The 27,819-nt window shown below is 47.2% G+C and overlaps 2 protein-coding genes across 3 annotated transcripts in view; one reads left to right on the top strand and one right to left on the bottom strand.

Moving 5' to 3' along the window:
• Positions 1–14,125, top strand: part of avl9 (AVL9 homolog (S. cerevisiase)) — a 183,166-nt gene extending 169,041 nt beyond the window's left edge. The window contains exons 18-19 of one of the 2 annotated variants that reach the window (XR_005462168.1): positions 8,620–8,695; positions 12,929–14,125. The gene's annotated coding sequence lies outside the window, so the exon portion shown is untranslated. The remainder of the gene's footprint in view (positions 1–8,619; positions 8,696–12,928) is intronic. The other variant, XM_038810418.1, reaches the window with a different exon arrangement.
• The window catches only part of kbtbd2 (kelch repeat and BTB (POZ) domain containing 2), a 38,888-nt gene extending 18,222 nt beyond the window's left edge, over positions 1–20,666 (bottom strand). Inside the window, exons 1-2 of the mRNA XM_038810426.1 lie at positions 20,541–20,666; positions 14,233–14,722 (exon numbers count right to left, since the gene is read on the bottom strand). Of these exons, the coding sequence (XP_038666354.1) occupies positions 14,233–14,402 (170 nt within the window). The 5' untranslated portion in view covers positions 14,403–14,722; positions 20,541–20,666. The remainder of the gene's footprint in view (positions 1–14,232; positions 14,723–20,540) is intronic.
• Between the last annotated feature and the right edge of the window lie 7,153 nt (positions 20,667–27,819).

The raw sequence follows: 27,819 nt of genomic DNA, 5'->3' as shown, positions 1-27,819 counted from the left end.
TACAGAGTTATTTACATATTTAGAAAATGAGTCATTTAAAATACCAAGACATCTGGTGAACATATTCTTGGGGGCCGTTTGGAATTTTAAATCGTAAACATTTTCAGCTTCGGTTTTGTAATCTTTCCAATTTGTCGCATGACAAACCCAACAAAGTCTCTCAAAATTAGCAAGTTTGCAGATGATACTAAGATTGGTGGAGTTGCAGATAGCGAGGAGGACTGTCAGAGAATACAGCAAAATATAGATAGATTGGAGAGTTGGGCAGAGAAATGGCAGATGGAGTTCAATCCAGGCAAATGCGAGGTGATGCATTTTGGAAGATCTAATTCAAGAGCGGACTATATGGTCAATGGAAGAGTCCTGGGGAAAATTGATGTACAGAGAGGTCTGGGAGTTCAGGTCCATTGTACCCTGAAGGTGGCAACGCAGGTCGATAGAGTCGTCAAGAAGGCATACAGCATGCTTGCTTTCATTGGACGAGGTATTGAGTACAAGAGTCGGCAGGTCATGTTACAGTTGTAAAGAACTTTGGTTAGGCCACATTTGGAATACTGCATGCAATTCTGGTCGCCACATTACCAGAAGGATGTGGATGCTTTAGAGAAGGTGCAGAGGAGGTTCACCAGGAGGTTGCCTGGTATGGAGGGTGCTAGCTATGAAGAAAGGTCGAGTAGATTAGGATTGTTTTCGTTGGAAAGACAGAGGTTGAGGGGGGGACCTGATTGAAGTCTACAAAAGTTTGAGAGGAATGGACAGGGTGGATAGCAACAAGCTTTTTCCAAGAGTGGGGGTGTCAATTACAAGGGGTCACGATTTCAAGGTGAGAGGGGGAAAGTTTAAGGGAGATGTTCGTGGAAAGTTTTTTTGCGCAGAGGGTGCTGGGTGCCTGGAACGTTTTGCTAACAGAGGTGGGAGAGACAGGCACGATAGCATCATTTAGAATTAGAATTAACAGTGTAGGAGCCATTCGGCCCATCGAGTCTGCACTGGCTCTTGGAAAGAGTACCCTACCCAAGGTCCACACCTCCACCCTATCCCCGTAACCCAGTAACCCCACCCAACACTAAGGGAAATTTTGGGCACTAAGGGCAATTTTGCATGGCCAATCCACCCTAACCTGCACATCTTTGGACTGTGGGAGGATCTAGTCAGATATATGAACATGCAGGGGAGAGGGGGAAGTAGATCCTTGGAAAATAGGCGACAGGTTTAGATAAAGGATCTGGATCGGCGCAGGCTGGGAGGGCCGAAGGGCCTGTTCCTGTGCTGTAATTTTCTTTGTTCTTTTTCTTTGTTCTATTTATTTGTTCCTCACACAAACTGGTAACTCCCGAATGTGTTGAAATACAGGTTTAGGTAAACTAATTGTTCTACCTGGATTATAAAGATAGATGACAGTCGTTTACTGAACTATTCTCTAGAAAACAGTATAACTAAGATGATTTAATTAACCCAAGCATTGTCATACAGTTCAGAAACACAAATTTGCTCTAACGATGATTAAAATAAGAAACTGTGAAAGTGAGTTCATTTAACATTTGTCATTTGGTTAATCCATTCACCCTGCATCTAGGAAAACTTTATTTTGACACCAACTTTCAGAACCAAGATACATTTAAAAATTGAATGGCAAGTTTAAAACCAAGTACTACATTTTGCACGTAATGCCCTCCAGGTGAGGAAGGAGCAGTGCTCCGAAAGTTAGTGTTTGAAACAAACATGGTGGACTTTAACCTGGTGTTGTAAGACTTCTTACTGTGCTCACCCCAGTCCAACACCAGCATCTTCACATCATGAAAATAAAAAGGAAGAGATCACTTTGATAGGACTGTCCTATAGGCCCCCAAATAGTCAGCGGGATATTGAGGAGCAAGTATGTAAGGAGATTGCAGATAGATGCAAGAAAAATAGGGTGGTAATAGTTGGGGACTTTAACTTTCCCAACATTGACTGGGACAGCCATAGAATTAGGGGTTTGGATGGAGAGACATCTTTCGAGTGTATTCAGGAGGAATTTCTCATTCAGTATGTGGATGGCCCAAGCGGTGATCTTATAGAGGTCTATAAAATAATGAGGGGCATAGATGAGGTAGATAGTCAATATCTTTTCCCAAGACTTCCGGTTGCGGTGATGCGGAGCTAAGCCGCACGTTCGATGGCTCCCGCTATTTTCGGACTTTTGGGCTCTTTCTCGGGCCGGTAACGGCGCTGGACGGACTTTTCCCGGTGTGGGAAGACATCAGCTACGCTTCTTTGCCGGTGGATGGACTGGACCAGGAGCGGGGCGGTCAAAAAATCGGCTCTGGAGCAGAGAAAGGTGTGAGGGAGGAAGACCCAAGATGGCGGCGTGCGAGGAATCGGCAGCGTGGAAGCAGTGGGCACAGAAGCAGCTGGAGCTGCTCCATCGCTGCTTCAGGGAGCTGAAAGCTGAGCTGCTGGAACCGCTAAAGGCCTCACTGGACAAGCTCACAGCGACTCAGACGGCCCAGGGGGCAGAGATCTGCGAATTCCGGCAAAAGGCCTCGGAGAATGAGGACGAAATCCTAGGCCTGGCGGTGAAGGTGGAGTCGCACGAGGCGCTCCACAAGAAATGGCAGGCGAGGCTGGAGGAAATGGAGAACCGCTCGCGGCGGAGGAATTTGCGGATCCTGGGCTTCCCGAAGGGGCTGGAGGGATTGGACTTGGGGGCCTACGTGGTCACGATGCTGAACTCGCTAATGGGAGCGGGGTCCTTCCAAGGGCCCTTGGAGCTGGAGGGGGCCCATTGAGTGTTGGTGAGAAGGCCCAAGCCGAACGAGCCGCCAAGGGCGGTGCTGGTGCGGTTTCACCGGTTCGTCGACCGAGAATGTGTGCTGAGGTGGGCCAAGAAGGAGAGGAGCAGCAGGTGGGAGAATGCAGAGGTCCGAATTTACCAGGACTGGAGTACGGAGGTGGTGGAAAAAAGGGCCGGGGGGTTGGGGACTGATGTAGTGTTCGGAGGCTCTGTTCTCCCTTGCTCTTTTGTGTTGGTTTTGTCTTTTTCTTTTGGGAAAATTTGGGGTATGTTTTGTAGGCCCGTTGTGGTGCGGGCCTTCTCTTCCCGCGTTTTGGGTCGAGGGGCAGGGTTTAAGCTGGAGGCGCAGGCTTTTTCCCAAGCTGGAATCGGAATGGGAGGGGACTGTGTCGGTCGGGGGGGGGGGGGGGGGGGGGGTCGTTGGGGTGGCAGGAGCAGCCGGGGTCAGCTGACTTACAGAAGTCCAATGAGAGGGGCAACGCAGCTAGGGGGGCCCTAGCTTTTTTTTTGGGGGGGGGGGGTACCGGGTTGCTGCTGGAAGGGCTGAAGGGGAACTGATGGTATTAGGGGGGTCGGGACGAGGGTTAGCCACTGTGGGGAACGGGCCGTGCGGGGACTGTGGGCACGTGGTTGGCCGAGGAAGAGTAATGGCTGACCGGAGGAGAGGGAGGGGGAATAGCCCCCCGATTCGGCTGGTCAAATGGAATGTAAGGGGGCTGAATGGGCCGGTCAAGCGGGCCCGGGTGGTCGCACATTTGAAGGGGCTGGGGGCGGATGTGGCTATGCTCCAGGAGACGCACCTTAGGGTGGCGGATCAGGTAAGGTTTAGAATGGGGTGGGTTGGGCAAGTGTTCCATTCGGGGTTGGATGAGAGGAACTGGGGGGTGGCGATTTTGGTGGGGAAGAATATGTAGTTTGTGGCGTCGAGTGTGGTGGCGGATAGTTGCGGCAGATACGTGGTGGTGAGCGGTAAGCTCCAGGGGGAGTGGGTGGTGCTGGTTAATGTGTACGCCCCAAATTGGGGCGATGCAGGCTTTATGCGGCGTATGCCGAGCCAGATTCCAGATCTTGAGACGGGGGGCTTGATAATGGGAGGAGATTTCAATACAGTGCTGGACCGAGCACTGGATCGCTCCAGGTCCAGGACGGGTAAGAGGTCGGCGGCGACCACAGTGCTGAGGGGGTTCATGGACCAGATGGGAGGGGTGGATCCTTGGAGGTTTATGAGGCCGGGGGTTAGTGAATTCTCGTTCTTCTCCCATGTCCACAAGGCTTACTCCCGGATTGACTTTTTTGTCTTTAACAGGGCGCTGATTCCGAGGGTGGTAGGTGCGGAATATTCGGCGATAGCCATCTCAGATCACGCCTCGCATTGGGTGGATCTAGAGCTGAGGGAGGGGAGGGACCAACACCCATTGTGGAGGTTAGAGGTGGGGCTGCTGTCGGATGAGGAGGTATGCGGGCGGGTCCGGAGGTGCATATTTAGAAACAAATGATAATGGGGAGGTGCAGGTGGGGGTGGTCTGGGAGGCACTGAAGGCGGTGGTTAGGAGGGAGCTGATCTCCATCAGGGCAAATAGGGAGGGGGGCTAGGGAGAGGGAGAGGTTGGTGAAAGAGATGGTGAAGGTGGACATGAGGTACACGGAGGTCCTGGAAGGGCTATTGAGGAAGCGTCGTAATCTCCAAGCAGAGTTTGATATATTAACCACCAGGAAAGCGGAGCCGCAGTGGAGGAGGGCGCAAGGGGCGGTATACAAATACGGGGAGAAGGCGAGTCGGATGCTGGCGCACCAGCTCCGGACGCGGGAGGCGGCAAGGGAGATAGGGGGAGTTAGGGATGGAGGAGGGAGTCTGGTGCGGAGTGCAAGGGGCATTAACGGAGTGTTTAGGACCTTCTATGAAGAGTTATACCGGTCAGTGCCCCCAGTGGAGGAGGGAGGAATGGACCGCTTTTTGGGCAAGCTGGAGTTCCCAAGAGTGGAGGAGGAGCAGGTGGAGGGTCTGGGGGCCGCCAGTTGAGCTGGAGGAGCTGGTTAATGCGATGGGGAGCACCGGGACCCGATGGGTTCCCAGTTGAATTTTATAAGAAGTTTTCAGACTTGCTTGGCCCGCTGCTTGTGAGGACCTTGAATGAGGCGGGGGGGGGGGGGGGGGGGGGCCTTGCCCCCGACGATGTCCAGGGCATTAATCTCATTGATTCTGAAGCGGGATAAGGACCCCCTTCAGTGTGGATCATATAGGCAGATTTCGCTCCTCAATGTGGATGCGAAACTGCTGGCCCAGATATTGGCCAGGATGGTGGAGGATGTGGTGCCACAGGTTATTCACGAGGGTCAAACGGGTTTTGTGGAGGGGAGGCAGTTGAACGTTAATGTGCGGAGGCTTTTCAATGTGATAATGATGCCGGCGGTGGAGGGGGAGGCGGAGATAGTGGCATCGATGGATGCGGACGCCTTTGACAGGGTGGAGTGGAGATTTGAAGAGGTTCGGGTTTGGTGAGGGATTTATTAGGTGGGTGAGGCTATTGTATGATGCCCCGGTGGCAAGTGTGGTGACGAATGGGAGGAGGTCGGAGAACTTTCGGTTGTACGGGGGACGAGGCAGGGGTGCCCCGTCTCCAATGCTGTTTGCGATCGAACCCCTGGCCATAGCGCTGAGGGAATCGAGGAACTGGAGGGGGATAGTGCGGGGGGGGGGGAGCATAGGCTGTCGTTGTACACGGACAATTTATTGTTGTACGCTGCAGACCCGGCGGGGGGATGCCAGAGGTGATGAGGATTCTTGGGGAGTTCGGGGACTTCTGTGGGTATAAGCTCAACGTGGGGAAGTGAGAGCTGTTTGTGGTGCATTCGGGGGACCAGGATAGAGAGATAGGGGAGCTTCCGCTGAAAAAGGCAGAGAGGAGCTTCAGATACCGAGGGGTCCAGATAGCCAGGAGCTGGGGGGCCTGCATAGGCTCAACTTTACGAAGCTGGTGGAGCAGATGGAGGAGGAGTTCAGGAGGTGGGATGTGTTGCCACTCTCCCTAGCGGGCAGGGTCCAGTCGGTCAAAATGACGGTGCTCCCAAGGTTTCTGTTCCTATTCCAGTGTCTACCCATCAGGAGGGTCAGAAGGAGTATTATGGGGTTTGTGTGGACGCAGAAGACCCCGAGGGTGAGGAGGCTATTCCTGGAGCGGGGTAGGGAAGTGGGCGGGTTAACAAAGAACCAGAACAAAGAAAATTACAGCACGGGAACAGGCCCTTCGGCCCTCCCAGCCTGCGCCAATCCAGATCCTTTATCTAAACCTGTTGCCTATTTTCCAAGGTCTACTTCTCTCTGTTCCCCACCCGTTCATATATCTGTCTAGATGCATCTTAAATGATGCTATCGTACCCGCCTCTACCACCTCCGCTGGCAAAGCATTCCAGGCACCCACCACCCTCTGCGTAAAAAACTTTCCACGCACATCTCCCTTAAACTTTTCCCCTCTCACCTTGAAATCGTGACCCTTGTAATTGACACCCCCACTCTTGGAAAAAGCTTGTTGCTATCCACCCTGTCCATACCTCTCAATTTTGTAGACCTCAATCAGGTCTCCCCTCAACCTCCATCTTTCCAATGAAAACAATCCTAATCTACTCAACCTTTCTTCATAGCTAGCACCCTCCATACCAGGCAACATCCTGGTGAACCTCCTCTGCACCCTCTCTAAAGCATCCACATCCTTCTGGTAATGTGGCGACCAGAACTGCACGCAGTATTCCAAATCGGTCTAACCAAAGTCCGATACAACTGCTGTAACATGGCCTGCCGACTCTTGTACTCAATACCCCGTCCGATGAAAGCAAGCATGCTGTATGCCTTCTTGACCACTCTTTATCGACCTGCGTTGCCACCTTCAGGGTACAATGGACCTGAACTCCCAGATCTCTCTGTACATCAATTTTCCCCAGGACTCTTCCATTGACCATATAGTCTGCTCGAGTTAGATCTTCCAAAATGCATCACCTCGCATTTGGCAGGTTGTCACTGCCGAACCTGTGTGGGTACTACTGGGCTGCGAACGTGGCAATGATACGTAGGTGGGTGATGGAGGGGACGGCATGGAAGAGGTTGGAGACGGCATCCTGTGTGGGCACGAGCTTAAAGGCGCTGGTGACGGCGCTGTTGCCGCTCCCCCCCAGCAAGGTATTCTATGTGTCCGGTAGTGGTGGCTACCCTCAAAATCTGGGGGCAGTGGAGGCGGCATGGGGGGAGGGGGGGGTGAAGGCTTCACTTTGGTCCCCGAAATGGGGGAACCACCGGTTTGTACCAGGGAGGATGGACGGACGGTTTTTGAGCTGGCACAGGGCAGGTATCAGGCGGATGGGGGACCTCTTTCCCGATGGGAAGTTTGCGACCTTAGAGGAATTGGAGGGGAGGTGGGGTCTCCCCCCCCCCCCCAGGGAATACCTTCAGGTATATGCAGATTAGGGCGTTTGTTAGGCGGCAGGTGACGGAGTTGCCACTGTTGCCACCAAGGGGGGTTCAGTACTTTCGGGGACGTGGGTCGGTGAAGGGAGGATCTCGGCAATCTACCAAGTGATGCAGGAGGGGGAGGAGGCCTCAGTGGAAGAGCTGAAAGAGAAGTGGGAGGAGGAGCTGGGAGAGGAGATCGATGAGGGGACGTGGGCGGATGCTTTGGGGAGGGTGAATTCCTCCTCCTCTTGCGCGCGGCTTAGTTTAACCCAACTAAAGGTGCTGCACAGGGCGCATATGACTGGGACAAGGCTGAGCCAGTTCTTTGGGGGAAGAGGACAGGTGTAGCAGGTGTTCGGGGAGCCCAACAAACCACACCCACATGTTCTGGGCGTGTCTTGCGTTGGAGGGCTTTTGGAGGGGTGTTGCAGGGATCTTGTCACGGGTGGTTGGCTCCAGGGTGGAGCCGGGCAGGGGGCTCGCAATTTTCGGGGTAGCATCAGAGCCGCGAGTGCAGGAGGCGAAAGTATTCTGGCCTTTGCGTCCCTGGTAGCCCGGCGCAGGATTCTTTTGCAGTGGAAGGATGCGAAGCCCCCAAGCGTGGAATCCTGGATCAACGACATAGCTGGGTTCATCAAACTGGAGAGTGTCAAGTTTGCTCTAAGGGGGTCGGTGCAAGCGTTCTTCCGGCGGTGGCAGCCGTTTCTAGACTTCCTGGCGGAGCATTATAGGGTGGTCAACTTCAGCAGCAACCCGGGGGGATGGGTGGGGGGGTTACTTGTTCGCTATGAGGGATCGGTGTGTGGTTTCATGCTCATTATTTTTGTTAATTTATTGTTTTTGTATTGGGGGGGTTACTGTTTTTCTTTGTTTTGTTGGTTAAAATTGGCTGAAAATTTGAATAAAAATTATTTTAAAAAAAAAACATCTTTTCCCAAAGGTAGAGGAGTCTAAAACTAGAGGGCATAAGGTTTAAGAGGGGAGAGATACAAACGAGACCAGAGGGGAAATTCTTTCACACCGAGGGTGGTGAGTGTCTGGAACGAGCTGCTAGAGGCAGCATTAGAGGCGGGTACAATTTTGTCTTTTAAAAAGCAGTTAGACAGTTATATGGGAAAGATGGGTATAGAGGGATATGGGCCAAATGTGGGAAATCGGGACTAACTTAGTGGTAAAACTGGGCAGCATGGACAAGTTGGGTTGAAGGGCCTGTTTTCATGCTATAAACCTCTATGACTCTACAGAAAGTACCAAGCAGACCAGGTTAGCAGTAGGACTAAAGTGAATTAGTCAAGGTTTCAATTTAACTCCAAGCACAGGCAAACAAACAAAATGATTTTCAAATGAGCAATTATAGATACAGTTATTCTTTGAAAGGTAAACTCTATATAATTAATTACAGGGCAATTTAAACAAAAAACGTGTCTCTAAGAAATACTTAGAATGCAACACGCACAGAGAAAACTGCTCCAAGCAAAGTGAGTATACAGATCACAATCAAAAGCATTCCAAACCGTACCTTGCTTCTACATAAATCAATGAAACCAAATAGTACAAAGATTGGCTGTAAACCTTTGAAGACCTGTATGCTTTAGTCAAGTATCATGTTGTATTGCTACGATCATTGTATTCCTGTGCCATGACAACACTAAGACGCTTTATCCTTGGCTTAGAATGCACAAGTCGATAACTGAAGTTCACAAGCACTCCATGCTCGACTGACCAGGTAACAATTCTAATTGAAAGGTAGTTGATATCAAACAAATTATTTTACATAATCCAGGTAGAAGTCTGCTCAGATGTAAATTCATATTCCAAGTGAGGGATTGAGAGAATCTGGGCAACAACTGGATTTTTCAGCAATGGTGTTATGATGTTTATTTTGCTGCAAAGGTCTGGTCCATATTTGGGATCTTCAGCTTGGCACTGTAAGTCTCCCCAAAATTAACATTTTCCAAAGGAAGTACCATATGAATCCATATAGCACCTTTCACAATAGCAGGATATCTTAAAGTGAACGTTTAAAAAATTAATTTATGGGGTATGGGTGTTACGGCTGGGACCAGCATTTGTTGCCCATCCCTAATTGCCCTCGAGATGGTAGCGGTGATCAACTTCCTGAACTGCTACAGTCCACGTGGTGTAGGTATACTCAGTGTTGTTCGGGAGGGATTATGTTCTAGAACTTTGATCAAGCAACCATGAAGGAAAGGCAATATATTTCCAAGTCAGGATGATGTCTGGCTCAGAAGGGAACCCTCCAGTAGTGTCTCCATGTGTCGGTTTCTCTTGTTCTTCTCGATGCTAGTGGTCATGGGTTTGGAAGGTGCTGCCTAAGGAGCCTTGGCGAGTTCCTACAGTGCATCTTCAGCATGGTACACACTGATGCCACCATTTCTTGGTGATTGAGGGAGTGAATGTTTGTTGGAGGAGTGCCAATCAAGCAGGCTTTGTTCTGGATAATGTTGAGCTTCTTGAGTGTTTGTGGAGCTGCGCTCGTCCAGAAAAGTGAAGAGGATTCCATCACATTCATGACTTGTGCTTTGCAGATGGTAAACAGGCTTTGGGGAGTCAGGTGCCAGGTTATTCCCTGCAGGGTTGCTAGCCTCTGACTGGCTCTTGCAGTCACAGTATCTACATGGTTCCTCCAGTTCAGTTTCAGAGACAATGGTGAGATTCTTTCTTGCTGGGGATGGTCATTGTCTAGCACATCTACGTGAATGTAACTTGTCATCCCAAGCCTGGATATTGTCCACGTCTGGCTGTATTTGGATAGACTGCTTCAGTATCAGAGCTGTAAATGTTGCTGAACATGGTGCAATCATCAGCAAACATCCCACTTCTGACCTTGTGAAGCAGCAACTGGAGAAGATTGTGCTTTGGCACTACCCTGAGGAATCGTGCAGTGATGTCCTGGAGCGGAGATAATTGACCTCCAATAACAACCATCTTAACTTGCACTAAGTATGATGACAACCAGTGAGTTTTCTCCTGGATTCCCACTGACTCCCAGTTTTGCTGGGATTCCTGGATGCCACATTCAGTCAAATGTTGCTTTGTTGTCAAGGGTAGTCATTCTCACCTCTGGAGTTCAGCTCTCTTGCCCATGTTCAAACCAAGGCTGGAATGATCAGGAGCCAAGTGACCCCGGCAGAAACCAAACTGAGCATCAGTGAGCCGGGTATTAGTAAGCAAATGTCGCCTGATTGCACTGCTGATGACCCCTTCTATCATTTTACTAATGGCCTACAGTAGACTGCTGGGGCGGTAATTAGCCAGGTTGGATTTGTCCTGCTTTTTGTGTACAGGATGTACCTGCACAATTTTCCACATTGCTGGGTAGACAGCAGTGTTGTAGCTGCACTGGAACAGCTTAGCTAGGGAGTGGGACAAGTTCTGGAGCACAAGTTTTCAGGACTATTGGCCGAATATCGTCAGGGCCCCTAGCCTTTGCTGTATCCAGTGCCTTCAGCCATTTCTTCACATCACTTGGGAGTGAATCTAATTGACCAGACTGGCATCTACGGTGCTGGGGCATCCAGAGGAGGCAGAGTTGGATCGTTCACTCTGCACTTCTGGCTGAAGATTGTTGCAAATGTTTCCACCTTGTCTTTTGCACAGATGTGCAAGGCTCCTCCATGATTGAGGATGGGGATATTTGCAGAGCCGCCTCCTCCAGCAAGTTCCTTACTTGCCCACCACCATTCATGGCTGGATGTGGAAGGAATGCAGTTTAGATCCCCGACAAAGTCCCTGGGCGAGCACTCAGAGCCTGCGCAGACCAGCTGGCGAGTGTATTCGCAGATGTCTTCAACACCTCACTCCTCCGCTCTGAGGTCCCCACGCCTTCAAGACCACCATAATACCAGGACCAAAGAACAAGGTAGCCAACCTCAACGACTACCGACCGGTGGCCCTGACGTCTGTTATCATGAAATGCTTCGAGTGGCTAATCAAGAGGTGGATCAACACCAGCCTCCCAGACGGTCTCGATCCACTGCAGTTTGCCTATCACCGCAACCGGTCCACAGCAGATCCTATCTCACTGGCTCTGCAATCAACACTCAAACACCTCGTCAACAAGGACACCTACGAAAGACTGCTGTTCAAAGACTACAGCTCCGCCTTCAACACCATTATCCCGACAAGACATAACCAAACACTGCAATCTTGGACTTGACCCCTCCCTGTGCAGCTGGATCCTTGCCTTCCTCACTAACAGACCGCAATCTGTCAGTATAGGCAACAGCACCTCCTCCATAATAGTCCTCAATACCAGGGCCCCACAAGGATGTGTGCTCAGTCCTCTACTGTACTCACTGTACACACATGACTGTGTGGCAAGATTTAACTCCAACTTAATCTATAAGTTTGCGGACGATACGACTGTGGTAGGTCGTATCTCAAACAACGACGAATCAGACTACAGGAGGGAGATAAATCACTTGGTTACATGGTGTACCGAAAACAACCTCTCTAAATGTCGGAAAGACCAAAGAACTGATCATCAACTTCAAGAAGCGCAGCAACCCCCCCACCACATCAATGGCTCCGAAGTGGAGATGGTCGATAGCTTTAAGTTCCTGGGGGTCACCATCACCAACAGTCTGTCCTGGTCCACACACGTTGAGGCAACAGTCAAGAAAGCCCAACAACGTCTCTACTTCCTACAGAAGCTAAAGAAATTTGGCATGTCTGTATTGACTCTCACTAACTTCTGCCAGAGAGAGCATCCTATCGCAAGAAACTGCAGAGTGTGGTGAACTTAGCCCAACACACAAGCTTGCCACCCTCACATTGATTCTGTATACTCCTCCCGCTGCCTCAAGAAGGCAGACAGCATTATCAGAGACCCCTCCCATCCAGGCATTGCCTTCTTCCAGATCCTTCCATCAGGCAGAAGGTACAGAAGTTTGAAGACCCACACATCCAGACATAGGAACAGCTTCTTCCCACAGCTGCTAGACTCCTCAACGACTCCCCGTAGGACTGATCTGTTCCCTGTAAGAACACTATTCATGATGCCCTATGCTGCTCTTGCTCATGTACTGGCGTTGTTTGGCCCTTTGTTCCGCACTGTAACCAATCACTGTTTATAGTGTACCATTTGTCAATGTTCTCTGTTGATTATTTTTTTGGCTACTATGTACGTACCGTGTACGTTCCCTAGGCCGCAGAAAAATACTTCTCACTGTACTTCGGTACATGCGACAATAAATCAAATCAATTAATTAAATCAATCAGATCCATTAGTTGTGGAATCTCTTTGCTTTGTCTATTACTTGCTGCTTTTGATGTTTGGTTTGCAAGTGGTCCTGTGTTGCACTTCATTTTTAGATATTCCTGGTGCTGGTCCTGGTATGCCTTCCTTCACTGAAGCCGGATTGACCCTCTGGTGATTGCATGGTGCTAAGGGATCTTTTACAGCAAACTATGGGCTAGTTTGACATCTCACCTGAACAACAGACAGTGCAGCACTGGAGTAAGTGCTTGAGTCTTGAAATAAGTCTCCAGGCATCAAACTCAAAGTTGAGAGTTTTAACATTAAGCCAAGGATAATACCACAAATGAAGATTGCTTCAAGCAGAGCATAAAAGCACCGTTTAATAATATTGCCTTTGAGTGCTAAACCAACTGTGATTCACCTTGATTGTAGATTGGTGATTTATGCTGGATTAGTCAAATTAACTTTTTGTTCCTCTGCCTAATAGATACGCAAGGAACACAGAAAAGATAGAAGAAACATTTTGGTGCAGCAAACTGAGAAAGCAATCAAGTTAACTTCAACTTTATCGATACCCTCCAAATCCCAACAACCTAACTTCTGTTGGGTTGCCAGAATATACATCTCAGGGTGTCAGATCGCAAAGCCACATCACAGAACATTAGGGTGCCGTCTGTTAGGATACTTGGCAAACTAAGTGTATGCTGAAAGGAAAGAGATTCATTTCAGATGGATTGTACTCCATCAAAAATTATGGCACTGATATTAACGTTGTTTTTTTTTGAAAATGCAAATACAATTAAAATGTAAAAATTAGTTCACAGCCAGAAGTTCACATCGAAGAATCTTTGCCAAAGTTGTTCTAAATATCTGGTATTAATATATTGAATTCTAATTTTCAAACTAAATTTGTATTGGACCTATGGTGATGGTCCATGAATACAAACCTTAAATGTTTGCAAATATTTTCCTGGTATGCTAACAGCTAGGAAGGGAAAAAGAGAAGTTATTTTCAAACTTCCAGAATGCTGCCTTATAAAGAATCAAAGCGAAGCAATGTGTTTGCTAGAAATGACAATACACTCAGAGAACAGCATTTTCATCTCATGTTCCTAGATTGTTGGGAAGGCGGAATAGAAGGCAGATCAAATTGTCTATCGTTTCCAAAAGCAACTTGAATTAGTGGGTGCTTTAATTGCACTGTCTGCAAGGGTTCAACGAGTGAAGCTCCTTCAATTTTGAATATCATAGACATATAAGCTCCATTTTCATTTTAATTCCTTTCAAAATAACAATGAACAAAGATCAAAGAAAAGTACAGCACAGGAACAGGCCCTTCGGCCCTTCAAGCCTGCGCTGATCATGATGCTGTGGTGCTGATCACATGATGCCACTATTCGGCTTGCGATGCTTCAAACTCACATGGATCTATCACCATGTCAATTCTGGTTTCTGCAATCTAAGATTTGTAATAATGAACCATCACCATAGGTCCAATACAAATTTAGTTTGAAAACCTAAAATCAAGCAGCCTTTCTATTTAGGTTGTTTAAAACTAATGACAGTTCACAGCAATTTAAACTAATATAGGATTTTTCTCCATTAGTATATAAAGGTTTTAGGTGTTCAGAAACCAAATATCGGAAAACTACAACAAAGTGGGATCTGAATACATATTTAAAAATACAACTCACAGATTTCAAAATTATCTTGAAAGCAGATAAAACTCATTAGTTAATTTCTTTAATTTTAGAAAAGAGCTGGTAAGAAAACACAAAGACTACAAATTACCTGAAATATGAGCTACATGTAGCAAGAACCATCTTATGGCACGGGAATTCAGTGCTCTCTGCGATTAAAACTATGTCAGTCAACAACTGCTGGTCATAGAAACATTTAAGCTGCTCCAATAAAGATACAGCATATTCAGTATTGATCTGCTTCTCTTCCTTATTGGACATGATTGCATTCCATCAATGAGAAGTTTCACCCAGTTTGATCAAAGCTCTGATGAAAACTTATTTCTGTTAAAATAAGTAATGAGCACTGATTTATATGCTACTGTTGAAAGTTGAAAAACAATCCTCATTGACTATGACAGCAGAATATTCCACTTTGAAAGAGCCCTGGGTCATTTTGTATCAAATGTTGTACTCCAAATGATTTTTGTGCCGAGTTGCAGCATTTCCATTGAGACAAATTGTGTCACAGTACATGACTAACATTGAGGTAGCATAGATGTGGGCACACCAGTGATCCTGGCGCTAGACAGCATCAGTGCCTAGAAAAAAAGAAACAAAAGATGATGAGAGACTGAACTACGTAGATTAGCATGCACCTTTATTGTTAACTGTTAACGGTAGCACAGTGGCTAGCACTGTTTCTTCACAGCGGCAGGGTCCCAGGTTCGATTCCAGGCTTGGGTCACTGTCTGTGTGGAGTCTACACGTTCTCCCCGTGTCAAGAACAAAGAACAGCAAAGAAAATTACAGCACAGGAGCAGGCTCTTCAGCCCTCCCAGCCTGCGCTGATCCAGATCCTTTATCTAAACATGTCACTATTTTCCAAGGATCTACTTCCCTCTGTTCCCCGCCCGTTCATATATCTGTCTAGATGCATCTTAAATGATGCTATCGCGCCTGCCTCTACCACCTCCGCTGGCAAAACATTCCAGGCACCCACCACCCTCTGCGTAAAAAACTTTCCATGCACATCTTCCCTTAAACCTTCCCCCTCTCACCTTGAAATCATGACCCCTTGTAATTGACACCCCCACACTTGAAAAAAGCTTGTTGCTATCCACCCTGTCCATACCTCTCATAATTTTGTAGACCTCAATCAGGTCCCCCCTCAACCTCCGTCTTTCCAACGAAAACAATCCTAATCTACTCAACCTTTCTTCATAGCTAGCCCCCTCCATACCAGGCAACATCCTGGTGAACCTCCTCTGCACCCTCTCCAAGGCATCCACATCCTTCTGGTAATGTGGCGACCAGAACTGCAAGCAGTGTTCCAAATGTGGTCTAACCAAAGTCCTTTACAACTGTAACATGACCTGCCGACTCTTGTACTCAATACCTCGTCCGATGAAGGCAAGCATGCTGTATGCCTTCTTGACCACTCTATCGACCTGCGTTGCCACCTTCAGGGTACAATGGACCTGAACTCCCAGATCTCTCTGCGTGGGTTTCCTCCGGGTGCTCCGGTTTTCTCCCACAAATCGCGAAAGACATTCTGTTAGGTAATTTGGACATTCTGAATTCTCTCTGTGTACCCAAACAAGCGCCTGCATGTGGCAACTAGGGGGCTTTCACAGTAAACCTAGTGTTCATTGCAGTGTTAATGTAAGCCTACTTGTGACAATAAAGATTAATATTTGTTGTTGATTGTATGTTACTTGTGTTTATGTACAGGTAGTAGGTATTATTAGGGTTTCCAATGAGCACATTTATTAAAGCATGGTGTGATTGAGTTGGCAGGTGTATGCTTGTAATCTTTAACTCTGAAAATAAATTTCACACAGAATAAAGATCGGCTATTATCCTTCACCTTGGCTTTCCGGGGAAAAATATTTTTTGGCTAACCTTCAAACAAATAGATAGATAATGGCCGGTGCAGGCTCAATAGGCTGAAGGGCTTATTTCTGTGCTGTAAAACTGCAAGACTCCAACTCAAATGTTTATATTATGCAAATTATATACAGAGTTTATCTGACTCAGAATCAATATTACCACTGAAGACCAGAATATTTTAAGATGTTGAAATGTTCAAGCAGCATTACCATCAAATATAAATTACTACTTCTCCAAGATCATGGCTACTCTGTTCATAAATACAAAGCTTTACTCACGTTTTAAGTGAACAAACCTCCTCGAATACAAGGTCTGGAAAAGTGAGAGATGTTGTATGGATTGCCAAAGATAATTAATTAGGAACACAGCATTTGGAATCAGCAGTAAGCCATTGACCCTTCAAGACTGCTCCATCGTTCCAAATGATCGAGGCTGATCTGGCTGAGGACTCATCTGCACTTTCCTGTTGAACCCCCTACTGCCACCACCCCTGCCCCCAACAAACCCTCGATTCCCTTGTCGTTCAAAAATCTATCTATTTCAGCCTTGAATAAATCCAATGACCCAGCCGACAATGCTGTTCAGGGAAGAGAATTCCACAGAAATCTCACCTGTCTTAAAAAGAAAAGTCCTCTTATTCCTGAACTGTGACCCCTCATTTTATATTCCTCCAAAAAAAGAAATAGTCTCCCGGTATCCACCTTGTTTAGTCCCCTCAGGATTGTTTATGTTTCAACAAGGTACGTGATACATACCCACCAGGTCCGTGGCACATACTCGTGCGACTCGGCCAACGTTGTCTACCTCATACACTGCAAGAAAGGATGTCCGAAAGCGTGGTACATTGGCAAGACCATGCAGACGCTGCGACAACGGATGAACAGACATTGCGTGGCAATCGCCAGGCAGGAATGTTCCCTTCCAGTCGTGGAACACTTCAGGAATCAAGGGCATTCAGCCTCTGATCTTCAGGTAAGCGTTCTCGAAGATGGCCTTCAGGACGCACGACAACACAGAATTGCCGAGCAGAAACTTATAGCCAAGTTCCACACACGAGTACGGCCTCAACCAGGACCTTGGATTCATGTTGCATTACATTCACCTCCCCACCATCTGGCTTGGGCTTGCAAAATCCTACCAACTGTTGGGGCTTGAGACAAATCACACCTCTTTAACCTGTGATTATTCCTCACTCCAGTTGCTATAGACATAATTACCTGCAAAGACTTGCATTCAAAGTATCATATTGCATCTTTGACTTTGTCTATATATATGTTTCTGGAACCCACCTATTAATTCACCTGAGAAAGGAGCAGTGCTCCGGAAGCTGGTGATTCGAAACAAACCTGTTGGACTTTAATCCTTTAATCTGGTGTTGTAAGACTTCTTACTAATCTTTATAGGAAGAGAGGTTGAAGCACCATGCATCACCCAAGGATGACAAAAGTGTGCCCTACCTTAATAGCATCTTTGAAGACTAGTTTTAAAAGACAAAAGCCTTTTGCTAGTGATAAGAAAGTTTGAGGGAATTGATAATTCTATCATTGAGAGAGATACGCACAACTTCGGTGCTCACTGTATAGTTTAAAAGGAACAGAAAGCATCAGTAAAGTTGAGCAGGTTTTATGACGTTGGGTAAAAGGATGCAGACCTTTGGTTGAAGACGTTTATAGCCTTGCAGGCAGCACTAAAGCATTGCAAAATAATAATAAAGACTTTCATTTTCACATAGGTTGGTAGCAAACAGCTCAAGTTACTGCTAGTTCTTTGAATGTAGTCACGACAGTTTTTTGAAATTATGACCAACAAGAAAACAATCCATCTCCAATTCAATAATGAGCAAAGAGCCGGAATTAAGTCAATAACCTAACAGTAAGAAAATACCAAGATAAAAGTGATTGTAACATGACAGTGAGAAGGATGGGTCATGAACTAAGATTTCATATTTTAGTAAAATTGATTTTGGAGAGAGGAGGTAAGAATTGGCCCAATACAGACTGGGCTGAACCATTAACAAATCAATCTAGGTAAACAATGAAAGGTGTTCCAAAAATGCTGCTGGTAGAATATAAGACTTGTACATACCCACAGAGGGCAAGAGATCTACATGTAATTAATTAGTCTTGATCAACAAGGAAAGTGAGATAATTATAAAACCAAAATGACTTTTACCAAGATAAAGAACAGTAGATCCCACAAACTAGGAAAGAACGTCAAAAATTATGAAGTAAACATTTAGAGCTGCAAAAACAGAATACAAGAAAACGATTGAGGGAAATCAAGGAAAGCACGAAAGGTTCTAATAACACATTAACAGAGAGTAAACTTGCAGGGAACATAAAAGCAAACTGTAAAAGCTTCTATAAGTATATAAAAGCAAAGATGAATGAGGCAAACGTAGGTCCCTTACAGCCCAGAACAGAATTTATAATCGAGAACAAGGCTTTTCACAGTAACTTCATTAGAGTGTTAATGTATGCCTACTTGTGACAATAAAATTATTAAGTTAAAAGGAAATGGCAATTAAAGGACCACTTCAATGTGTCTTTACAGAAGACACAAAACTTCCCAGAAATTCTAGGGAGCCACGGGTCTAGTGAGGTGGAATTGAAAGAATAATCCTCAAGAAATGAATGGGGCTGAAAACTGATAAATCCACAGGGCCTGAAACGCTATATCCCAGGGTACTGAGAGAGGTGGCCATGGAAAAAGCAGACATATTGGTTGTCACCTTCCAAAGTTTTGTAAATTCTGGAACAATCCAGGCAGATTGGAGGACGACAAATGTAATCCTGTTATTTAAAAAAGGACGGAGAAAACCGGGATGACAGACGGGTTAGCCTAACATCAGGATAGAATCAGAGAATTTACAGAGCAGAAGGGAAAATGCTACATTATATTTTAGACGGATGTGATAACAGGACACTTAGAAAAAAATCAACAGAGTGGGGCAATTTCAACATGGATTTATGAAAAAAATCAACAGAGTGGGGCAATTTCAACATGGATTTATGAAAGGAAAATCATGTTTGACAAACATAGCTGTTTTCTGGGACGTAACTAGCAGAACAGGGTGAATGTGGTGCATTTGAATGTTCAGAAACCTTTTACAAAGTCCCACATAAGAGGTCAGTGTGCATATTAAAGCACATGGTGTTTCATGTATTATATTGGCACACATTGAGAATTGGTTAGCAGACAGGAAACAAAGAGTAGGAATAGGTAAAAAATTTTCAAAGTGATGGCTGGTGACTCGTGGGGTCCCGCAGGGGTCAGTGCTTGGGCCCGGGCTATTCACAATATACATCAATGATCTGGATGAGGGAACCAAAGGTAATATTTCCAAGTTTGCTGACGAGACAAAACTTGGTGGGAATGAGGTGAGGAGAGTGTTAAGAGGTTGCAAGATACTTTAGACAAGTTGAGTGAGTGGGCAAATAGAAGGCAGATGCAGTAAATGGATAAATGTGAAGTTATCAACTTCGGACAGAGAAACAGTATGGCACAGCATTACTTAAATAGTGATAGATTGGGAAATGTTGACATACAGTGTGGGAATGTGACACTGAGGTAGAGGACCTAGGCTATGATCATGCTGAATGACAGAGCCTTATGAAAGGACCAAATAGCTGACTCCTCCTCCTATTTCCTATGTGGCTATGCGCACTGGAGGTCCCTTAATGAAACACACAGGTGCGACTGTAATTGGAAATCAGGAAGTACCAGACTTCTTTAGACGATGAGGATAAAGTGCAAGCATAAAAGGAAAACTAAAAATAAATCATGGGAGAATCTAACTAGGTGTTCAACATGAATAACACACATGACGATGGAAAGGTGGAGAAAATAATAAAATGAAGGTTTGGCAAATTTCTAGTACGCAATGATCTCCAACTTAAGGTACTAAAAGCACAAGGATATTGGAAATGCCCATTAGTTTGGAAAACTACCGTGTCATTCTACTATCAGGGACCCTTTCATTCCCGACTAAATTATCAGATTTCTCATCGAACACTCACTGCTGGATAAGCAGAAATTAAATCTAATTAAATATTGGTAAGACTGCATTGTTTTATTAAAAATAACGTATTTCCATTTCAGTCACACCACTTAATCTTGCCTTGTCTCAGCTCCATTTGCTGCTGAAATCATTCAGGTGTATCCTAGACTCGATTATTCCAATTCACTCCCGGCTGCTAGCCCACATTCTGTCCTCTATAATCTTGGTGTATTCTAAAAGGAGTGCAGGAGCAGATGAATCTGGGGTTTGTGCGCACAAATTGTTTTAAGAGCAGGTTGCACTCTCAGGTAGTGCATTCCAGATACTATTCACCCGAGTAAAAAAACATTACTTTTCTTGCCATTTTTGGTTATTTTGCCAATCACGCCAAAGTAGCATGCTGTGGTTTTGACCCTTCCACAATTTCCTTTTATCTACTCTCTGTAGACCCCTCGTTATGTTGAGCACCTCTCAAATCTTCTCTCCACCTCCTCTTCTGTAATAAGATCAGCAACAGCTTCTCTAACCTGACCATGTTGTTGAAGTTCCTCATCCTAGGGACAATTCTCAGAAATCTTTTCTGCACACACTCCAATGTCTTCATATCCTTCCTGAAATCTACTGTCCCGAACTGTTGTGGTGACTATAGGAATTTCAGATATATTGCATTAGAGACATTTGGGTTATAAGGGTTAAAAGCCTGAGTTAGCATGTGCATGACTGCTGCAGTCATGTTTCAAAAGAATCCTGGTTTGAAAGGTTGGGAGCCAAGGGGGCAATTAACACTACCCCTGTATGCTTCATCTGATGCCAGTGCTTATGGAGATGTGAGCAGAAGTCTAGCATTTGCTCTCACTGCAGTTAGGTCAAAGATACGTCTGTAGACAGATTAGTTTCTTTCCAAGCAGTTCAGAATAGTCTGACTAACAGGTGAGCTGAAACAAGTGGAGCAGCTTCCGAAGGAATTTATCCAGAGTTTCTGCATGGTTCTGACAGTATGCAGGTATTTTCTTTAAAACAGGCCCAGAGAACATATCTGTACAGCAGTTATTCCAGAAGGCTAACTGTATTTAACAGTGGATTGAGCGCCAGGGATGGGTTTTTTGGGGAAAAAATATAGCAATTCTTTTTTCCCCCAATTAAGGGGCAATTTAGCGTGGCCAATCCACCCACCCTACACATCTTTGGGTTTTGGGGGTAAGACCCACAGACACGGGGAGAATGTGCAAACCCCACACAGATAGTGCCCTGGGGCCGGGATCGAATCGGGGTGCTCGGTGCCATGAGGCAGCAGTGCTAACCACTGCGCCACCCCAAAGATAGCAATTAAGCCTTACTGTGTCACTATATTGATTCAAATTGTTTAAAGTGTGCTCCGTCGCTGAGGGATCTAGGGGTCCACATTCATGAGTCACAGAAAACTGGCATGCAGGTACAGCAAATAATAAAGAAAGCAATGGAATGTTAACATTAATAGATAAATAAATAGTGTATAAAGGTAAGGAAGTGTTGTTGCAACTAAACAAGGCATTGCTGAGACCACACCTGGAGTAGTGTGAACAGTTTTGGTCCCCTTATTTGAGGAAAGATGTAGTGGCATTGGAGGCAGTTCAAAGCAGATTCATTAGGTCGATTCCAGAGATGAGGGTTTTGTCGTATGAAGAGAGATTGAACAGTTTAGGCAAATATTCTCCGGAGTTTGGAAGAATGAGGGGAGATCAAATGGAGGTGTACAAGATGATAAACAGAATGGATAAAGTAGACGCGGAGCGGAGCAATCGTGAATGAGAGGTCACAGTCTTAGGATAAGAGGTAGCAAATTTAAAACGGAGTTGAGGATTTCTCCCAAAGGGTTGTGAATCTATGGAATTTGGTGCCCCAGAGTGCAGTGGGTGCTTGAACAGTGAATAAATTTTAGGAGTTAGACAATTTTAATGGTAATGGGTTGAAGGGTTATGGAGAACAGGCAGGACGTTAAGTCCACGAGATCGCCCATGATGAGATCAGCCATGATTGAATGGCAGAGCAGACTTGATGGGCCAAATGCCCCTAAATCGTTCTGAACTATTTTACGTTATTTTCGCATTTAATGTTAAAGATACTTTAATACAGGACGTCCGGTGGCAACTCTGGAGGAGTAAGTCACACATTTGGCGGTTCTCGATCCGGTCAGACTTTTGGACCTTGTCCCCCAACTATTTTGTACTTTTGAGTGCTAGTTCGGAAGGCATAGGCACCCAGGCACTGACTCCAGACACAGGTGTATGGAATTAAGAAGCAGAAAGAATCGCAAACAGTTGAAGAAGTGGGCAAACAAGGGCAGTGTAGAAGCTGCTGCTGAGGACAATATGGCCGATGTCCGGACCCCGGTGAAGACAGCCCAGCCAACAACGGAGCATCTGTTGAAGGTCATCCAAGAGGATTTTGCTGTTTTGAAGCGGGACAGTTTAGACCCGATTCAGAAGTCTATCGAGCGCCTTGAGCATAGGCTGGATCCCCACCTCCGAGCGATGATGGTCCAGTTTCACAGGGTCCTGGACAAGGAGCGGGTGCTAAAGTGCGACAAGTGCACGCAGAGCTGCCATTGGAATAACAGTGTCTTGCGCATCTACCAGGACCTGAGTGTGGAGGTGGCCAGAAGAAAGGCAGGCTACAGGCAAGTCAAAGAGATTCTGTTTAAGAATCAGGTGAAGTTTGGGCTGCTATACCCGGCGTGCCTGGGGATCACACACGAGGAAAGGCACCATTACTTTGAGGAGCCCAAGAGTGCGATGGACTTTGCCAAGAGAGAAGGGCTGGTGCCAAACTGAGGACTTTTTGGACTTGGATTAATAAAACACCGAGCGATGTTTACACATTTTTCTGGTGCCATGAGTTTTTCTTTTTCTCTTCCTGGTTTTTCTATTTCCCTCCTGTACTTGAGTTTTTGTTGGGATAAAAGAGGGAGGTTAAGGTATGTGGTGCTGGGGGCTTTTTGTGTTTGGATCGGGAGGGGTTGGAAGGCCCATTACTTATTCTGTTTTATTTGATTTGCACTAACGTTGGGGTTCTCTTTGTTTCTTGTTTTGTTTGTTTCTTTTCAGAGCAATTGCTCAAGGATGGCTGGTTTGGAGAGGTGGTATTGATGGGGGGGGGGGGGGGGGGGGATCAGAGGGAACAATAGGTGGGAGACTTGTCAGCTCCAGAGTCGACAGTCACCAGGCTAGCTGAGTGAGCTGGTCTACGGAAGCCAGGTGGGGGTGTGTGTATTTAGTTAGTTTAGGGCAGGGGTTAGGTTACAGGGTAACCTAGTTTTTCTGCAGACAAGGGAGGGACTGTCAGAAGGCAGGCCAGGGGAAGCGCAACATAGGGGCTGGGGGCAGCCCCAAGAAAGGGGATGGCTGATTGGCTGGGGGGGGGGGGGGGGGGCACAGCACCCCTCAACCAGGCTGATCACCTGGAACGTTAGAGGGTTAAACGGGCCGGTAAAGAGGGCACGTGTGTTCACGCGTCTGAGGGCGCTGAAAGTGGACATGATAATGCTTCAGGAGACTCATCTGAAAGTAACTGACCAGGTCATATTAAGGAAAGGCTGGATTAGCCAGGTCTTCCATTCAGGGCTGGACGCTAAAACCAGAGGGGTTGCGATTTCGGTCAACAAACGGGTGCAATTTGAGATGGGCAGCACAATCTCGGATAGGTGAGGTAGATTTGTCATGGTGAGTGGCAAGCTTGAGGGGATGAGGATAGTCTTGGTCAACGTATAGGGCCCAAATTGGGATAACGTGGAGTTTATAAAGAGACTGCTGGGGATGATACGTGACCTGGACTCGCACAGGCTGATTATGGGAGGGGATTTTAACACAGTCCTTGACCCCAGCCTAGACCAGTCGTGCTCAAGAACGGGTAAGATGCAGGCAATTACAAAAGAACTGAGGGGGTTCATGGAGCAAATGGGGGGGGGGCTGATCCATGGAGGGCTAGTCGGCCGACGGGGAGGGAAGTTTCTTTCTATTCACATGTCCATAAGGTGTATTCCCGAACTGATTTTTTCATCATGAGCAGGGATTTGTTAGCGGGGGTGACAGACCTAGAATATTTGGCGATCGCTATTTCGGACCATGCCCCGCACTGGGTTGATCTGCAGGTCTGCAAGGAAAGTTTTCAGCGTCCTCAATGGAGGCTGGAGGTAGGTATGTTGGCTGACGAGGAGGCGTGAGGGTGAGGAAATGTGTGACACAGGGGAAGTCTCAGCGGCGGTGCTCTGGGAAGCGCTGAAGGCGGTGGTGAGAGAGGAGCTGATTTCGATCAGAGCACATAGGGACAGGAAGGACAGGGCAGAAATGGACCGACTGGTAAGGGAGATCTTACAGACAGGAGATACACAGAGACCCCGAGGGCAGAGCGATTAAGGGAACGACGACGGCTACAGACTGAGTTTGGGGTGTTGTCCACAGGTAAGGCTGTGGAGCAGCTTAGGAAGGCGAGGGGTGCAATTTACAAGCACAGGGAGAAAGCCAGTAGAATACTGGCACAGCAACTGAGGAAGAGGGAGGCGGCCAGGGAAATAGGGAAGTTGGGGGAGGGGGGGTGGTGGGAGACTTGGCAGGGGATCCGGCGGGCTGAACAAGGTGTTCAGGGACTTCTATAGCAAGCTTTACACCTCAGAACCCCCCCTAGGCCCAGGGCGGGAGGGGATGAGATGCTTACTGGATGAACTGATCTTGCCAAAAGTGGGTAGGGGATTGGTAGACGGGTTGGGGGCCCCAATCAGGACTGAAGAAATATTGGTGGGCTTGAGGGCCATGCAATCGGGTAAAGCCCCAGGGCCGGATGGGTATCCGGTGGAGTTTTACAAAAGTTCTCCGAGATACTGGGGCCGGTGCTGGCTCGGGTTTTTAATTAGGCAAGAGACAGAGGGGTGTTACCCCCGACAATGTCACAGGCCACCATCTCCCTCATATTGAAACGGAACAAAGACCTGGAGGCATGTGGGTCCTATAGGCCGAACTCTCTGCTCAACATAGATGCTAAAATTCTGGCCAAGCTCTTGGCGGCTAGAATTGAGGACTGTGTGCCAGATGTCATTATGAAACAGAGTTTCATTGCACGCCAACGACCTGTTCTTATACATCACGGATCCAGTGGCTGGGATGGATGAAATCATGGGAATCCTGAAGGAATTTGGCCGGTTCTCGGGGTACAAACTGAACACGGCAAAGAGGGAGTTGTTTGTAGTCCAGGCGAGGGGTCAGGAGGGTAGGTTGAGAGGGCTGCCATTCAGGTTGGTAGGGGACAGTTTTAGATTCTTAGGGATACAGGTGGCACGGGACGGGGTCCCCCTGCACAAGTTGAACTTATCTCGGTTGGTGGAGCAAATGAGGGCTGAGGTCTGGAGGTGAGATGCGCTCCCACTGACACTAGTGGGGAGAGTGCAGACGGTTAAAATGACGATCCTCCCGAGAGTCCTGTTCGTTTTCCAGTGTCTCCCTATTTTCATTCCGCGGTCTTTTTTCAAGAAGGTTAATAAAATGATTATGGGATTTGTGTGGGTGGGAAAGTCCCCGAAGGTGAAGAGGGTGATGCTCGAGAGGAACCGAGGGGAAGGGGGGCTGGCGCTGCCAAACTTCAATAATTACTAGTGGGCAGCCACTATGTGAGGAAGTGGATGGTGGGTGCGGGGTCGGTTTGGGGACGAATGGAGGCCACTTTGTGCAGTGGGACCAGTTTGGCAGTCCTGGTTACAGAGCCCCTGCCGCTCCCGCCGGCACGGTACTCCACCAGCCCCAGAGTGGTGGCGACTTTGCAGATCTGGGGCCAATGGAGAAGGCACGTAGGGGGAATGGGAGCATCGATTTGGTCCCAAATTTGCGACAATCACCAGTTTGCCCTGGGGAATATGGACGGTGGGTTCTGAGCATGGCTGCTTTGTGCTGGATAGTGAGCTGAGAGTGTTGTTGGAGCTGCACTCATCCAGGCCAGTGGAGAGTATTCCATTACACTCCTGACTTGTGCCTTCTGGATAGATGGTGGGCAAGCTTTGGGCCCCCCTCAAGGTTTCCAGCCTTTGACCTGCTCTTGTAGTCAGTGTTAATATGGCTAGTCCCGTTCAGTTTCTAGTCAATGGTAACCCCCCCCAGGATGTTTATAGTGGGGAATTTAGCAATGGTGATACCATTGAACATAAGATCCTCCCTTAAATAAAAACAAATTACTGCAAATGCTGGAATCTGAAACCAAAAGAGAAAATGCTGGAAAATCTCAGCAGGTCAGGCAGCGTCTGCAGGGAAGAGAAAAGCGCTAACGTTTCAAACGCATAGAAAGTGGGAGCTATTAATACTGCATGGGGAGGGAATGAAAGATGAGTCATAGCCACAGAAACCAAGGGAAAAGTGTATAATGGCAGCCCCCAGAGAGAATAAAAGATGTGAAAGGCCAAACAGCAGAGAAACTAAAATCAGAGGGTCAGCTGTGACAGACGTAGATATATGGGGGGGGGGGGGGGGGGGGGGGAGGGGAGACACAATGTTGAGAGAGGGGTAAAATGAGAAAAAGGGAGGAAGGGGGAAGTGAAGGGGAGAGGACAGGGGCAAAGAGTGGGGGGGAAAATATGTAAAGAAAGACAAGACAAATAAAAGGTAAAAGACAGTTCAATGAAATGGAATAAAAACAAAGGGGTTTAGGGATGGTAGATCTAATCATCTGAAGTTGTTGAATTCGATGTTGAGACGCTGCTTAACCTGGAATGAGTGTTTTGGGCCTGGGATGTTAACCATGGAAGAGGTAAAGGGGCAGGTGTTACACGTTCTGCGAATGCATGGGAAGGTGCCATGGCTGATGGCAGAGGTACTGGGTATAGTGGAGGAGTGGGCTAGATTATCCCGGAGGGAACGGCCTCTGAGGAATGCTGACAGAGGGAGTGAAGGGTAGACGTGTTTGATGGTGGCATCACGCTGGAGTTGACGAAAATGGCGGAGGAGTATGCTTTGCGTAGAGGCTGGTGGGGTGAAATGTGAGAACAAGGGGTCTCTATCCTTGTTCTGGGAGGGAGCGAGGGTAGTGGCACGGGAGGTGGACTGCACACTGGCGAGGGTAGTGGCACGGGAGGTGGACTGCACACTGTTGAGGGCCCTGCCAACAACTCTAGGTGGGAAATCACGGTTGAGGAAGGAGGAACACATTTTTGAAGCACAACTTTGGAAGGTGGCATAATTGGAACAAATACGACGGAAGCGAAGGAGCTGAGAGAAAGGGATGGCGTCCTAACAGGGTTTAGGGTGCAAAGAGCTGTAGTCCAGATAGCTGTGGGAGTCAGTGGGCTTGTGGTGGATATTAGTAGAAATGGAGACAGAAAGTTCAAGGAAGGGAAGGGACTGAGATGGACCACGTGAAAGTGATGGTGGGGTGGAAACTGGAAGTGAAGTTGATGAATTTTTCCAGGTCCAGACGAGAGCATGAAGCAGCACCAAAATAGTCATTGATGTACCGGTAAAGGTGTTGTGGGTGGTGACCCGGGTTGACCTAGAACAAGGAAGGTTGCACATACCCCATAAAAAGGCAAGCGTAGCTAGAACCCATACAGGTACCCATTGCTACACCTTTGATTTGGAGAAAGTGGGATGAGTTAAAGGAGAAGCTGTTGCGAGATAGAACAAGTTCAGCCAGGCGGAGGAGTGGTGGTGCATGGAAATTGTTCCGGCGTCGTTTCAAGAAAGATCCGAAGAGCTCTCAGGCCACCCTAGTGTGAGCTGGAGGTGTAAAGAGATTGGTACATCCATGGTAAATAGGAGGCAGTTTAGGAATGGGGATCAGGGATTATGGGGAGAA

This window comes from Scyliorhinus canicula, chromosome 10, assembly GCF_902713615.1.
Source record: "Scyliorhinus canicula chromosome 10, sScyCan1.1, whole genome shotgun sequence".
NCBI classification, from domain to species: Eukaryota; Metazoa; Chordata; class Chondrichthyes; order Carcharhiniformes; family Scyliorhinidae; genus Scyliorhinus; species Scyliorhinus canicula.
The sequence above is the reverse complement of the archived record's forward strand: the minus strand, read 5'-3'. Positions and strand labels throughout refer to the sequence as shown.